Below are 13,478 nucleotides of genomic sequence, written 5' to 3'. Positions count from 1 at the left end.
AATCCCCAAGACCAAACAACAGATCGTGCAGAAATGTTTCTCACATTTTGATCTGCTTTAGATATAGTGTGTAAAAAAAAAGATCATATTTGTAAATCATGGATAAACTTTGAGTACGGATTTCCTCATTTATATCAATTACTTTTTCGAACCATGAATGTCTGGTTACGGAGATAATGGCATTAAATTGAACTAGTACAGCCTTGCAGAGGTCTCAAACAATCACAACAATAGCAAAAGTGATGAAATCAAAGGCTAGCCTTGTGGTGGGATGTAAGATGGGACGTCGTGGAGGGTGTTGAACTAGTCTGTACAAAAGGCCAATCGTCTTATGCCATCGGGTACTTTTTTTCCCTCTTCCTGTGACAGAAATCGTAGCAATTTAAATTCTACCATAGAACTGGATTGTAAATCTGATGCTGAAAAAGCATTTAAATAGATTTTTATGTATAGAAGTAGTGTTGGGAGATGTGGCATCGCCTGCCATTTGGATGTTCAGGACTTTCAATTCACCCTGCTTTTCTTCCTCCATTATATATGCATGGGATAAAACATTATGGACTCACTCGCCACTCAATCGTACAGACTTGGAACAATATATCATGAGAAAATGAGTTACTTTAAATGTATATGCATTGGGCCAAAAGGCATAGTAAGTGATGGATGTGCATGTACAGGGTTGGCTGCTGTACAATACGCTGTGCTACTGGTGGGTGTGAGGCCTCGGTGTGGGCGTCAGTGTGTGAGGTGGAGCTGTTGGGCTGTAGCTCACCAGCTGCCTCTGTTTGGGTGGCAGTGCCGGGGGTGGGAGAGGCTCGTGAACAGAGTCATTGCTGCTATACGAGTCGTTGAAGCTGTAGACTTCCTGGAAGCGCTTGTTGCGTTGCTCGTAGATGCTCTCGCTCTGAGGTGTCTGGTAGAAGAGTGAGGGCTGGGGCTCCGAGTAGTCCTCCACAAACTGCATGTACTTCAGTACTGTGGGGGCGAGATGTGTGCACACACAAAAGAACAAAACAAATCATGAGAAAACGTTAGCAGATGACAATGACAGTGTCCTTCTGAGAATCTCAAACCGTATAACAGTGTTTTTTAATCTACATGTCAAACGTTGGTTTAAAACTGAGAACTTCTCTCTATTCCGTAAATTCTAACATTGGAAATTGAAAGTCGAATGAAGAAGGTTCATTAAGTGAATTCAAACCAGCTCCACTTAAAAACAAGAAAATCATATTTTGGGGGAAATGAGGGTAGTCCCCGACCCCCAAAAAAATCTTGGTCGACCGAGAGGCGTCCTGTTCTTTCGACCAATAGATTGGTCAAAATGTTGAAACTTATTTTTCCATACACAGACAAACAAACCCTATGTGTTTGAATAAAATCTACTACATATGCATAGAGCTTGTCTGATGCTCTAGGCACAATGTTTTATTAAATAATTAAGACACAAAAAAAATTCCCAAGAAAGACCATGTTGGTCACACTGTGTTAAAAAAAATGACAGCAAGGGCCTGTGTGACTGGCGCATGTTGTCTCACTCACCTGCCTACTGAAAAGGCACCACAGCACAGCAAGTGTTTATTGCGCTGTCCATGCTGAAGCTGCAACATCATGTCAGCCATTTAGTTTCTTACTTGTTTCTGACTGGAAAGTTCTGTTACCGAAATCCCTTAATGTGTTTAGGAAAAACTTTCCCTATTCCCTCAACCCTTGCTCTCTTTATATGTGACCAATAGGGCCTGACCTATAGCCTATCATAATCAAATCAATAAATTGGTTCTAACAAATTTTGAACACAGTAACACCTGACAGCAAAATGGATGCGGAGGAAGTGAAAAAGAAACTTGAAATGGGTGAATGTTTACTGGTTGCGGAGGGAAAGGGAAGTCAGATCAGTGGAAGACATTTGACTTAGTTGTGGAAACTACCGGAGATCCAGAAAAATGAGGGTATAGGAGCGAGAGCTGCGGCATTATACGTGCGACAAACAGGTGCTGTTCGATTACAATATCATTTTTCTGCCTGTTTGGAACAGTGTAAACAACACTAATTTAAAGTAATAGACTTTAACAAAAATATGTTTGTAAAGCCTTTATTACAGCAGACAAATCTGTGAAATTGCTTTATCCGACATTTTGCCGTTGCATGCGGCTCGGTGCTAACGGAATCAGTAGGCTATTAACTTCTCTAGGGTAGGGGGCAGCATTCGGAATTTTGGATGAAAAGCATGCCCAAAGTAAACTGCCTGCTACTCGGGCCCAGAAGATATGATATGCATATAACTGGTAGATTTGGATAGAAAACACTCTAAAGTTTCCAAAACTGTTAAACTAGTGTCTGAGTATAACAGAACTGTTTGTTTATTTGTTTTTTTGAATTGTACCCCTTTTTCTCCCCAATTTCGTGGTATCCAATTGTTTAGTAAAACTGTTAAACTAGTGTCTGAGTATAACAGAACTGTTTGTTTATTTGTTTTTTTGAATTGTACCCCTTTTTCTCCCCAATTTCGTGGTATCCAATTGTTTAGTAGCTACTATCTTGTCTCATCGCTACAACTCCCGTACGGGCTTGGGAGAGACGAAGGTTGAAAGTCATGCGTCCTCCGAAACACAACCCAACCAAGCCGCACTGCTTCTTAACACAGCGCGCATCCAACCCAGAAGCCAGCCGCACCAATGTGTCGGAGAAAACACAGTGCACCTGGCAACCTTGGTTAGCATGCACTGCGCCTGGCCCGCCACAAGAGTCGCTGGTGCGCGATGAGTCAAGGATATCCCTACCGGCCAAGCCCTCCCTAACCCGGACGACGCTGGGCCAATTGTGCGTCGCCCCACAGACCTCCCGGTTGCGACAGGAGTATAACAGAACTGACTGATTTGGCAGGCGAAAACCGGAGAAAAATCCATTCAGGAAGTAGTTTTTTTTGTTGGTTTTGTAGTTTTCTATTCAATGCCATTACAGTATCCATTGACTTAGGACTCAAATTGCAGTTCCTATGCCTTCCACTAGATGTCAACAGTCTTTAGAAATGGTTACAGACTTGTATTCAGAAAAATTAGGGAGTAAGAGTCGGAATGAGTGGACCCTGCTGTTTCACAGAGCTTTTTCATCCGTGCGACCGAGAGAGTGCCTTTCTCATTTACCTTTTATACGTTATTGTCCGGTTGAAATGTTATCGATTATTTAGGCTAAAAACAACCTGAGGATTGATTATAAACATTGTTTGACATGTTTCTTTGAACTTTACGGATACAAATTTGGATTTTTTTGTCTGCCTGTTTTGACTGCGTTTGAGCCTGTGGATTACTGAAGAAAACACGCAAACAGGTTTTTTTGGATATAAAGAGACTATCGAACAAAATAAATATTTATTGAGTAAATTAATGTCTTCTGAGTGCAATCATATGAAGATCATCAAAGGTAAGGGATTAATTTTATCTCTATTTCTGACTTGTGTAACTCTACTACTTGGCTGGTTACTGTTTGTAATGATTTGTCTGCTGGGCTATGTTCTCAAATATTTGTAAGTTATGCTTTCGCCGTAAAGCATTTTAAAAATCTGACACCGTGGTTGGATTCACAAGAAGTTAATCTTTAAACCTACCTAAAAATATGTTTTGTTTTCTGAATTTTTATAATGAGTATTTTTGTATTTGAATTTGGCACTCTGCAATCTCACTGGATGTTGGCCAGGTGGGACGCTAGCGTCCCACATACCCTAGAGAGGTTAAACACTCAAACAGGCAACAGAAGCAAGATCAGCCGTATTTCTGTAGATATACAGTGCCTTTCGGAAAGTATACAGCCCTTTACTTTTTCCAGTTTGTTACGTTACAGCCCTTTTCTAAAATGGGTTAAATACAACAACAAAAAACCCTCGGCAATCTACACGCAATACCTCATAATGACAAAACGAAAACGGTGATAAAAAAGTAAAAATAACGTTTGCACATTTATTAAAAATAAAAAACAGAAATACCAAATTTACATAAGTATTCAGACCCTCCTGTTCATATTGATCACCCTCGAGATGATCTACAACTTGATTGGAGTCAACCTGTGGTAAATTCAATTGATTGGACATGATTTGGAAAGGCACACACCTGTCTATTTTACCTTTAACGAGGCAAGTCTATTTAAGGTCCCACAGTTGACTGTGCATGCCAGAGCAAAAACCAAGCAATGAGGTTGAAGGAATTGTCTATAGAGCTCTAAGACAGCATTGTGTCGAGGCACAGATCTGGGGAAGGGTACCAAAAAATGTCTGCATCATTGAAGGTCCCCAAGAACACAGTGTCCTTCATCATTATTAAATGGAAGAAGTTTGGAACCAGAAAGACATTTCCTAGAGCTGGCCGCTTGGCCAAACTGAGCCATCATGGGAGAAGGGCCTTGGTCAGGGAGGTGACCAAGAACATGGTCACTCTGACAGAGCTCTGGAGTTCCGCTGTGGAGATGGGAGAACCTTCTAGAAGCAAAGTACAGAGAGATCCTTGGTGAAAACTTGCTCCAGAGCGCTCAGGACCTCAGACTGGGGCGAAGGTTCACCTTCCAACAGGACAACAACCCTAAGCCCCCAGCCAAGACAATGCAGGAGTGGCTTCGGGACAAGTCTCTGAATGTCCTTGAGTGGCCCAGCCAGAGCCCAGACATCTCTGGAGAAACCTGAAAATAGCTGTGCAGCAACACTCCCCATCCAACCTGACAGACCTTGAGAGAATCTGCAGAGAAGAATGGGAAACACTCCCCAAATACAGAGGTGCCATACCGAATCGATGCTGTAATCACTGCAAAAGGTGCTTCAAAAAAGTACTGTGTAAAGGCTCTGAATAGTTATGTATATTTCAGATGTCAGATTTTTTTGTATAAATTAGCAACAATTTCTAAAAACCTGTTTTTACTTTGTCATTACAGGGTAATGTCTGTAAATAGATGAGGGAAAAAAACGATGTAATCAATTTTAGAATACAGCTGTAACGTAACAGTCGACTAAATGGGGTTAGCCCTAGCAGAAACCCTGACCATTTAGTTATTAGAATAGTGCTCAGCTGTTGGAAATCTAAATAAACAGGGGAGGCACAAGTGCAGCACAATCATGCTGGTCCTGGCTGTAAGCTCTTTATAGTGATGCTCCATATGGGGAATGGGCTGATTATCATAATGGCCACCCCTCAACACCTCCGCTGAGAGGGTCAATCAGCACATGCTCATTTTCTGCACGGCCGGGAGAGTCCACTCCTCTACTCACCCACACAATCCATCAACAAATGTATTATTCCATGTGAGCTCAAAGGGTTGACATCAGTGATTCCCTCCAGGCCTCTGTGTGTGCGCGCACACACACACACAAACACACACACACACACACAAACACACACACACACACGGAGTCTCAGATGTGGACTCATCCACACACATGCACAGAGCCCGAGGGCCAGCCTGCAGCAAAAACATGAAGAACATAGAACTCCCAACTGATCTCCATTCAGCAACATGTCCTGTCCAACATGGCTGACCCATTGTGATGGTCTAGCTAGCAGCAGCAGCATGTCCTGTCCAACATGGCTGACCCATTGTGATGGTCTAGCTAGCAGCAGCAGCATGTCCTGTCCAACATGGCTGACCCATTATGATGGTCTAGCTAGCAGCAGACAGAGGGTTGAGAGCAAGGTGGAACAACCAAATCCTACTGGAACATAAGTATGGCAGAAATGCCAGGGATTACAAACATGTATCAGACAGACACACCAGGCAAATAAGGTCCCTAGTCTGAACCCAGCCACACCTTATATGTTACAGAGAGAGAGAAAAAATATATACATGTTGTTTAATACTATGGTTTTATCATTCCATTACAGCAGGAGGCACACGTGTATTTCAGACATAACTAAGGGACCCAGTCCGGTGTATTTGGGGCTACACCCTGGGTTCCTTAACTCTGGTATCAGCAGAGTGTGTGCAATACTTGCTATGTCCTCTCTCCCTCCCCTTGGCGTCAGATACTCACTGTGGCGGCTCTTCTTCTCGGGGAGTGGGGGTGGACTCTGGGGGACGTCTGCCGTCTCGCTGGCACAGAACTCAGACACAAACCCATCGCCGGAGTGGCACAGGGTCATGGGCGAGACGCCAGGCGTGAACAGGGGGAAGGGGGGCACAGGCGGCATGTCCTCCTCCATGAGGTTGTCATACTGGGACGGGTGACGCTCGAAGGAGACACGCCAGGAGGAGCCCGAGTAGGAGCCGTCGGAGATGCCCGAGCTGGCCCCGCTGCGGCGCTTCTTTTCTGGCAGGGCGGGGGGCGGCAATGCCGGAGTCATGCGGGAGTAGAGGGGGGACGTGGAGGAGCCCTGGAGGGACGGCTGGGGGGAGGGGTAGGCAGGGGTGAAGTGGGGTTGGGCCAGTGGTGGGCCGGGGCAAGGGCACGGGGAAGGGGAGGAGGACTCGCTGTGGGATTCGGGCAGGGGGCTGAGGCACCCCCCCACCGGCAGGGGAGGCATCTGTTCCAGGCTGGACAGGTCCTGGTGCAGGAAGTCGTAGTCCGGGTCGTAGTGGTCTGTGGTGTCTGTGGTGGGAGAGAAAAGACAGGGAGGGACAGGCGAGTCACTGTATAGAGCACTGAAAACAAACCTCACTGTCACTTTGGCATAAAAAGCACATTTCTCTACAAACCCCACTCTAAACAACAAGAACACAACTAAGACATTGGCGAAAACCAATTTCTTTGGAGTGAGAGTTAGGATTTCACGAAAGGTTTTGAAGTGCGAGCACCGTGTGTGAAATTGATCCGTGGCACGTCAGTTGATCACAATGGAGAAGGCACACCACGGCTCGCTTCTCCTTCGTCTGAGAAAAGTGCCACCAGATGACTTGGTGCAACGTTGGTATCCCCAACCCTCACTGCTTGTCCCTGGTTCCACAATGTGACAGCCATGGTTTTACAGCTTAAGACTTTGAGGCTGCGCCTCAATAGCGTCACCTCTCATCGTCTCTGGACGGCTAAAACTAGGCACATTCTCAGCGGCCATCCACCATATTGCTTTCCCCTCTGCTATCCTATGTTTTCAGACCAGTGCAGATGAAGGAGAGGAGGCAGTTTAAAGACTATTGAGATGCAGCCTCTGTGTCTGGTCTCTTTGCTCACAGGATGGTAGTCACAGGTAGTGAGCCTCGCTCTGTGCTGCTGGAGGCGGCAGGAACAGGAAGCCCCCTGCCTGCATGTGTCTATTTGGTTCACGCATTTGCAGCAGCTTGTTTCCACTGTCGTAGTGGTCTGTGAGCCACATTACGACAACCTGTGGTGACCCTGTGGCGACCGAGGTAAACACACACCGTATCAAAAAGAGACAGGCCTCTCATGCTGGGCTCATGGTGGCTCCTCTCTAACCATCTGTGAAGTGTGTTTGTTGTTTCGTGTGTCCGTGTATGTGTTTCATGTGTGTGTGTGTGTGTGTGTCAGACTCTCACCCAGAGTCTCACAGCTGGTGTTGCGTGAGCACTGTCCACTGTCCACTGTCCAGGACAGCTGCTCGTCCGACTTGCTCAGCTTGCCCATGCTGTTGCAGGGCGACAAGCGCGGCGACTCCCCTCCGTACGAATGGCTGCCCCCTGAGAAGCGCCGCTGCAACGCGTCCACCTCGTACTCCTGTCGACCAGAGCGGGACCAGACCAGTTATTAGCCACGGCGTTTGTCAAGATGTTTGTCAGAGCATTTGGTGAAAAGACACAATGGCACAAAATAAGTTAACAGTGCAACAAAGCTACTCTACCTGCTTGTGGAGGCCGGTGCCCATGGGAAGACCGGAGCCACTGGTGGCGTGGCTCATGGGGGCCACCACTGCCACCCGAGTGGGGGAGGGCGCCGACTGGCGCTTCTTTGGAGGGAGAGCTGGAGGACTAGAGGGGGAGGAGAAGGGGGCATCATTTCAATATGAGGCAGTGTGCAACGTTCCCACTGTCCAGTATCCAATAGCCAAGCATGCAGCTCGAGCCTCAGTACAATGACTGATCCACTTCTTCTGTGTGTATGTACTGCATGTATGGTGAAGGGAGGTGGGGAAAAGACTGCACGGGAGTGGAGGGGGGGTTGAGAGACAGGAGGACAATAGTTGACACACTCCGAGAGCCTTCTGTAGTAGCAGCACAATGGAAAAGTGTGTCGTGCATGTGTCACTGCCTGGCTGCTTTCCCCCCTCCGCAAACAGATAGCGGTGGGGAGAGCAGCAGCTACTGAACTGTTTCCACACCGCAGTGTACACAGATGGCCCAATGACAAGAGGGCATGTGGAGAATGCAGCCAGGCAGCTGTGGTGGTGAGGAGGTGGAAAAGGAGGAGGATATCCTATCTGCCAGTAAGGCAAGGGTCAATGACAGCCCCCAGGAAAGAGGACAAAAATAAATTATGTCACAAAAAAAATAAATCTGCAGTGTGGCGCTGCGTAAGACACAGAGACTGGTGCAGAGCACCTTCTGCTGGCAAGGTGAAGTTCAGAGAATTCGTGTTTGTATGATCGGAGCACAAGGAAAGGCAGAGAGCCTTTTGTATTTAGGGAAAGGGGGATACCTAGTCAGTTGTTCAACAAAGCATTCAACTGAAATGTGTCTCCCGCATTTAACCCAACCCCAAATGTATAAGCGTCTGGATGTGCTGCGGTGTGTGGTAGGCTCTAGAATCTAATGTGGTCCCTTTCCATCCGTTGTCGTGTCTCTCTGGCTGTGAGCTCACCAGCCTCTGCCGAGCCCAGTTTCTCAGAAAATAAATTTGCCTCAGAGACAGGGCTGCACAAGCGGAAGTTTAATTTCTGACACCTCTCTTCACTACACGCTTCAAAGACCATAAAGCCTTCTAAAGAATTAAGACTATTTATAGCCCAGTTACCCAGCTACCACTCTTGCCTTCTTGTAAAGACATGAGCGACAAGCACGTTGGCCTGTAATCAAAGCGCATCCAACGTTATGAGCGGTAAACAGAGCCTTCAGAAAGTATTCACACCCCTTGACTTTTTCCACATTTTGTTGTGTTACAGCCTGAATTTAAAATGCATTACATTGAGATTTTGTGTCACTGGTCTACACACAATAGCCTATCATGTAAAAGTGGAATTATGTTTTTAGATTTTTTTTTACAAATAAAAAATGAAAATCTGAAATATCTTGAGTCAATAAGTATTCAACCCCTTTGTTATGGCAAACCTAAATTACTTCAGGATTAAAAATGTGCCTTACAAGTCACATAATAACTTGCGTGGACTAACTGTGTGATATAATGCTGTTTAATATGATTTCTTTCTGAATACGCCACATATGTATCCCCCCCACAAACAATTATCTGGAAAGTCCCTCAGTCAAACAGATTCAACCACAAAGACCAGGGTTGTTTTCAGATGCCTCACAAATTAGGGCACTTAATGGATGACAAAAAAAAGAAGCAGACATTAAATATCCTTTTGAGCATGGTAAAGTTATTATTTACACTTTTGGATGGTGTATCAATAGACCCAGTCATTACAAAGATACAGGTGTCCTTCCTAATTCAGTTGCTGGAGAAGAAGGAAATCGCTCAGGGATTTCATCATGAGGCCAATGGTGACTTTAAAACAGTTATAAAGTTTAATGGCTGTGATAGGAGAAAACTGAGGATGGATCAACAACATTGTAGTTACTCTACAACACTAACCTAAACGACAGAGTGAAAAGAAGAAAGCCTGTCCAGAATAAATATATATTCCAAAACATGCAACCTGTTTGCAATAAGGAACTAAAGTAATACTGGACAAGCATTATGTTTGGGCCAAATCCAGCACATCACTGAATACCACTCTTCATATTTTCAAACATGGCGGTGGCTGCATCATGTTATGGATATGCTTGTCATCGGCAAGAACTAGGGAGTTTTTTTAGGATAAAAAGAAAAGGCATAGAGCTAAGCACATGCTAGGTCCTGAAGGAAAACCTGGTTCAGTCTGCTTTCCAACAGACACTGGGAGACAAAATCCAACTTTCACCCGCCCCCCCCCACGACCCGTGTAACCTCATGCTGATGCACCACCCAATTTCAAAATGGCACCTTATGCATTCTATTACAACTTTCAAGAGTAAGTTCTAAGGCCAACGGAGTTCATAAAAATACAAAATAAAGGGCTTTCAACTTACTCACCCCACCGACCCAGGCGCACCCCACAGTTTGGGATCCACTGAACTACTGTTTGTTAGAGCTATGAAAGGGACACCATCTCTATGAAATGAGCTCTTACTTGTGTTCAGAAATCTTTACGCCAGGGAGAGGGGGTTTCGGAGGGGCCACCTCCTCTGCTTCCTCCTCGGTGGGTTCAGTCAAGACTTCCGTAGATTGGGTTGTGGCTGAACTCTTGTCCAGACTCTCCTTCTCTTTGGCAGGTGGCTCTGCAGCGCTGTGGGTATACGAGTTGTATACAGGTGTTGTTTACATTATGTACAATTTCCTCACAGTGTAAGACGTGTTCAGTACGGGTTAAAGTGGAGGAGTGTGATTGATATCCTCTGTGGCTCACTCACCTCTCAGTCAGGGCGGCCGGTGGCACTGGTTTGACAGGAGACGTAGGGGAGGGATGCTCCTGTTTCTCGATGGTCAGTTTCACCAGCTCCTGTGGACAATCACCGTGTGCAGTTATTAAATGTGAGCCAACTTCAACCCCTTTCAACATCTCTTCCCCAAAGAGTAACAAGTACTCGACTAGCTACCGTTTCCCCAAAAAACATAACATGCATTAATTGTTACAAATCATTTGTGACGTCGCATATTTACATGTTCGTTAGTTCTTTTTGGTATGCCAACTTTACCTTAACACCGTCGAGCACTGCCTTGATCACAGTGGTGACAGTAACGATGGTTTCTTTATCTTCCAGGTTGACCCCCTCCAGCATAACTTGGTCAGACCAGCGAATGAGATTGCCCAGACTCTGGTACACACGGTTAAGACAAGATGACACCGCTGAACTGGGAACAACCAAGAGGAAAGATTAGGCTAACAGACGGTTGAAGGTTTCTTACGATTGCAACCCTACAAAACAAATAAAATCGTCAACCTTAAATGACATTTGGCTGACCCTCGTCTCATGTCAACTGAAGCCTCGTCTTAAAACACACAATGGAAGAGCTCCAGATATACATCCTCGTGGGCCAGACTCACCTGTGCTGGATCCTTGGTTCCACTTGGACTAAAGGCAGGATGGCCTCCAGGACCTTACTGGCAGAGCCTGGTAACATCTCCAGCACCTTCTTGTCCACCGCCATCTTGTCAATGATGGTCTTGAAGTAACGCAATGCACTGACCACGTCTTTCTCATGCTCCTCTAAACGACTCAGACCCTGCAAAAGGAAGCCAACATGAGAGCAATCGTGAACATGGTGGTGCATCTTGGTTACGTGATTATTGCATATTGTGAGGCTTTATCGCTCTGCGGTCACAGTCTCATTCTCTGGTTTCTTGTAGGATATAAATGAACAACTAATTGCCCTTATGAGATGGACACAGCAAAAGCTTGCGGCCTATGTAGAGGGAGAAACAGACATTTAACAAACCTTGTTAGCAGGTTTCTCCGCAGTCTTGACGCTATGTTCTAAAGGCGGCTTACTGACTTTCTTCGAGGGTGTCCTTTTGATTTTGGGAGAGTGGAACTTGTCCATAAGCTTCATGGTGAAGGAAGACAAATGGGAGCGTTGGGAGTCTGAGGAGAAGAGGGAAAGCGAGAGGGAGAATTAAGAGAATAACCTTTCATTATCTACAGAGAGTGTGAATTGAGAGAACCCTTGTTAGAAATTCACTTTCGGATACCTCACACATATGGAAGTTTCATCTAATGTTACATGATTTCAGACTTAAACACAACCTCTCACAATTGCTCAGATATAAGAAATAAGCCAGCAAAAATGTGTTGTCAGAGTGAGATAACAGAAAACTCATGAACACTAATTAGTCTAAACCGCATTATACGAATGAGAGCCTTGTAGATCTGTCTTCATTTCAAAAACCACGTACTGTTCTTCAACTGTATGAAAATAATGGTTACCCACAAAACCTGAAATTAATTTTAGGCTAAATTGACCGTTTTTCCAAGTCAACTGCATCAAAAGGCCCAAATGAACTCCTTTAGCAACTCGTACAGACACAGGCGCTGGGACACACTAGGCAGGTTTCCATTGACCCAGGTTTATTCAACAAAAGCAATGTTGCAACAACATTGCGACATGGGTAATGCAAACAGCAACTTCAGGAGAAATGTTATCGGTTCAACAGGGGTGCATTTTTCTTTGTCGAACTTTCTATATTATGACAAATGATGAACATTTTTTAAAAAATAAATTAGGATCGCCCAAAAATTCTGAAGGAACGCGGTCATGTGATGTCATCATGTAACTATTAGGGCCAGGATAATACCAGTATCACTATACCCGTTAGTATCATGGCAAGGAAACAAAACAGCCCTGGAAACAGCCCTGGAAACAAATATCATTATGGTGTCATCCAGAGTTACATTTATTTTCCAAGCATTAGCACTGAATATTTTACATCCAGCAGGTTTTTAAAAGGACCAAAGAGTTTGGACTGCTTCGAACTTCCATTTTTGCCATTGAAATAAATATTGCAGTACTGGTATCGTCAGACTTAGTAACTATAAAGCTCCACTCCAAAATGTATTCTAAATGCCTACGGATTGATATATATTTTTTAAACTATAAAAAATAAATATTTCAAATCAATTGGTTGCGTGCACATATTTGGCAGATATTATCGCAGGTGTAGCAAAAATACTTAGATTCCTAGCGCAGTAATACCTGACAATAATCAAACAATACACACAAATCCCCAAAATGTAAAGAAAGGACTTAAGACACATTGAAATATTAGAACGAGCAATGCCAGAGTCGGGAATATAAATATACAATGCATTCAGAAAGTATTCAGACCCCATGACTTTTAACACAATTTGTTAAGTTACAGCTTTATTCTAAAATTGATTAAAACGTTTTTTTCCCCCTCATCAATCTATACACAATGGCCAATAATGACCAAGCAAAAACAAGTTAAGACATTTTTACAAATGTTTTTTTTTTTTTTTTAACTACTGAAAAATTACATTTAGATAAGTATACAGTACCAGTCAAAAGACTGGACACACCTACTCCTTCAAGGGCTTTTCTTTATTTAGGCTATTTTCTACATTGTAGAATAATAGTGAAGACATCAAAACTATGAAATAACACATATGGAATCATGTAGTAACCCAAAAAAGTGTTAAAATAATCAAAATATATTTTAGATTCTTCAAAGCAGCCACTCTTTGCCTTGATGACAGCTTTGCACACTCTTGGCATTCTCTCAACCAGCTTCACCTGGAATGCTTTTCCAACAGTCTTGAAGGAGTTCCCACATATGCTGAGCACTTGTTGGCTGCTTTTCCTTCACTCTGCGGTCCAACTCATCCCAAACATCTCATTTGAGTTG

The 13,478-nt window shown here is 44.3% G+C and overlaps 1 protein-coding gene across 11 annotated transcripts in view; it reads right to left on the bottom strand.

The window, feature by feature from the left end:
* Positions 1 to 13,478, bottom strand: part of LOC110535740 (rap guanine nucleotide exchange factor 1) — a 45,220-nt gene that overhangs the window by 14,938 nt on the left and 16,804 nt on the right. For all 11 annotated transcript variants that reach the window (XM_021620959.3, XM_021620960.3, XM_021620961.3 and 8 more), the window contains exons 2-10: positions 11,555 to 11,700; positions 11,163 to 11,341; positions 10,813 to 10,969; positions 10,528 to 10,616; positions 10,248 to 10,403; positions 7,764 to 7,890; positions 7,462 to 7,639; positions 6,005 to 6,559; positions 773 to 975 (exon numbers count right to left, since the gene is read on the bottom strand). In XM_021620959.3, the coding sequence (XP_021476634.3) occupies positions 773 to 975; positions 6,005 to 6,559; positions 7,462 to 7,639; positions 7,764 to 7,890; positions 10,248 to 10,403; positions 10,528 to 10,616; positions 10,813 to 10,969; positions 11,163 to 11,341; positions 11,555 to 11,700 (1,790 nt within the window). The remainder of the gene's footprint in view (positions 1 to 772; positions 976 to 6,004; positions 6,560 to 7,461; positions 7,640 to 7,763; positions 7,891 to 10,247; positions 10,404 to 10,527; positions 10,617 to 10,812; positions 10,970 to 11,162; positions 11,342 to 11,554; positions 11,701 to 13,478) is intronic.

The sequence above is a fragment of the Oncorhynchus mykiss genome, chromosome 11 (assembly GCF_057628025.1).
Source record: "Oncorhynchus mykiss isolate SJ-2025 chromosome 11, ASM5762802v1, whole genome shotgun sequence".
Taxonomy (NCBI): Eukaryota; Metazoa; Chordata; class Actinopteri; order Salmoniformes; family Salmonidae; genus Oncorhynchus; species Oncorhynchus mykiss.
Note: the sequence above shows the minus strand (reverse complement) of the source record. Positions and strands in the feature narration are given on the sequence as shown.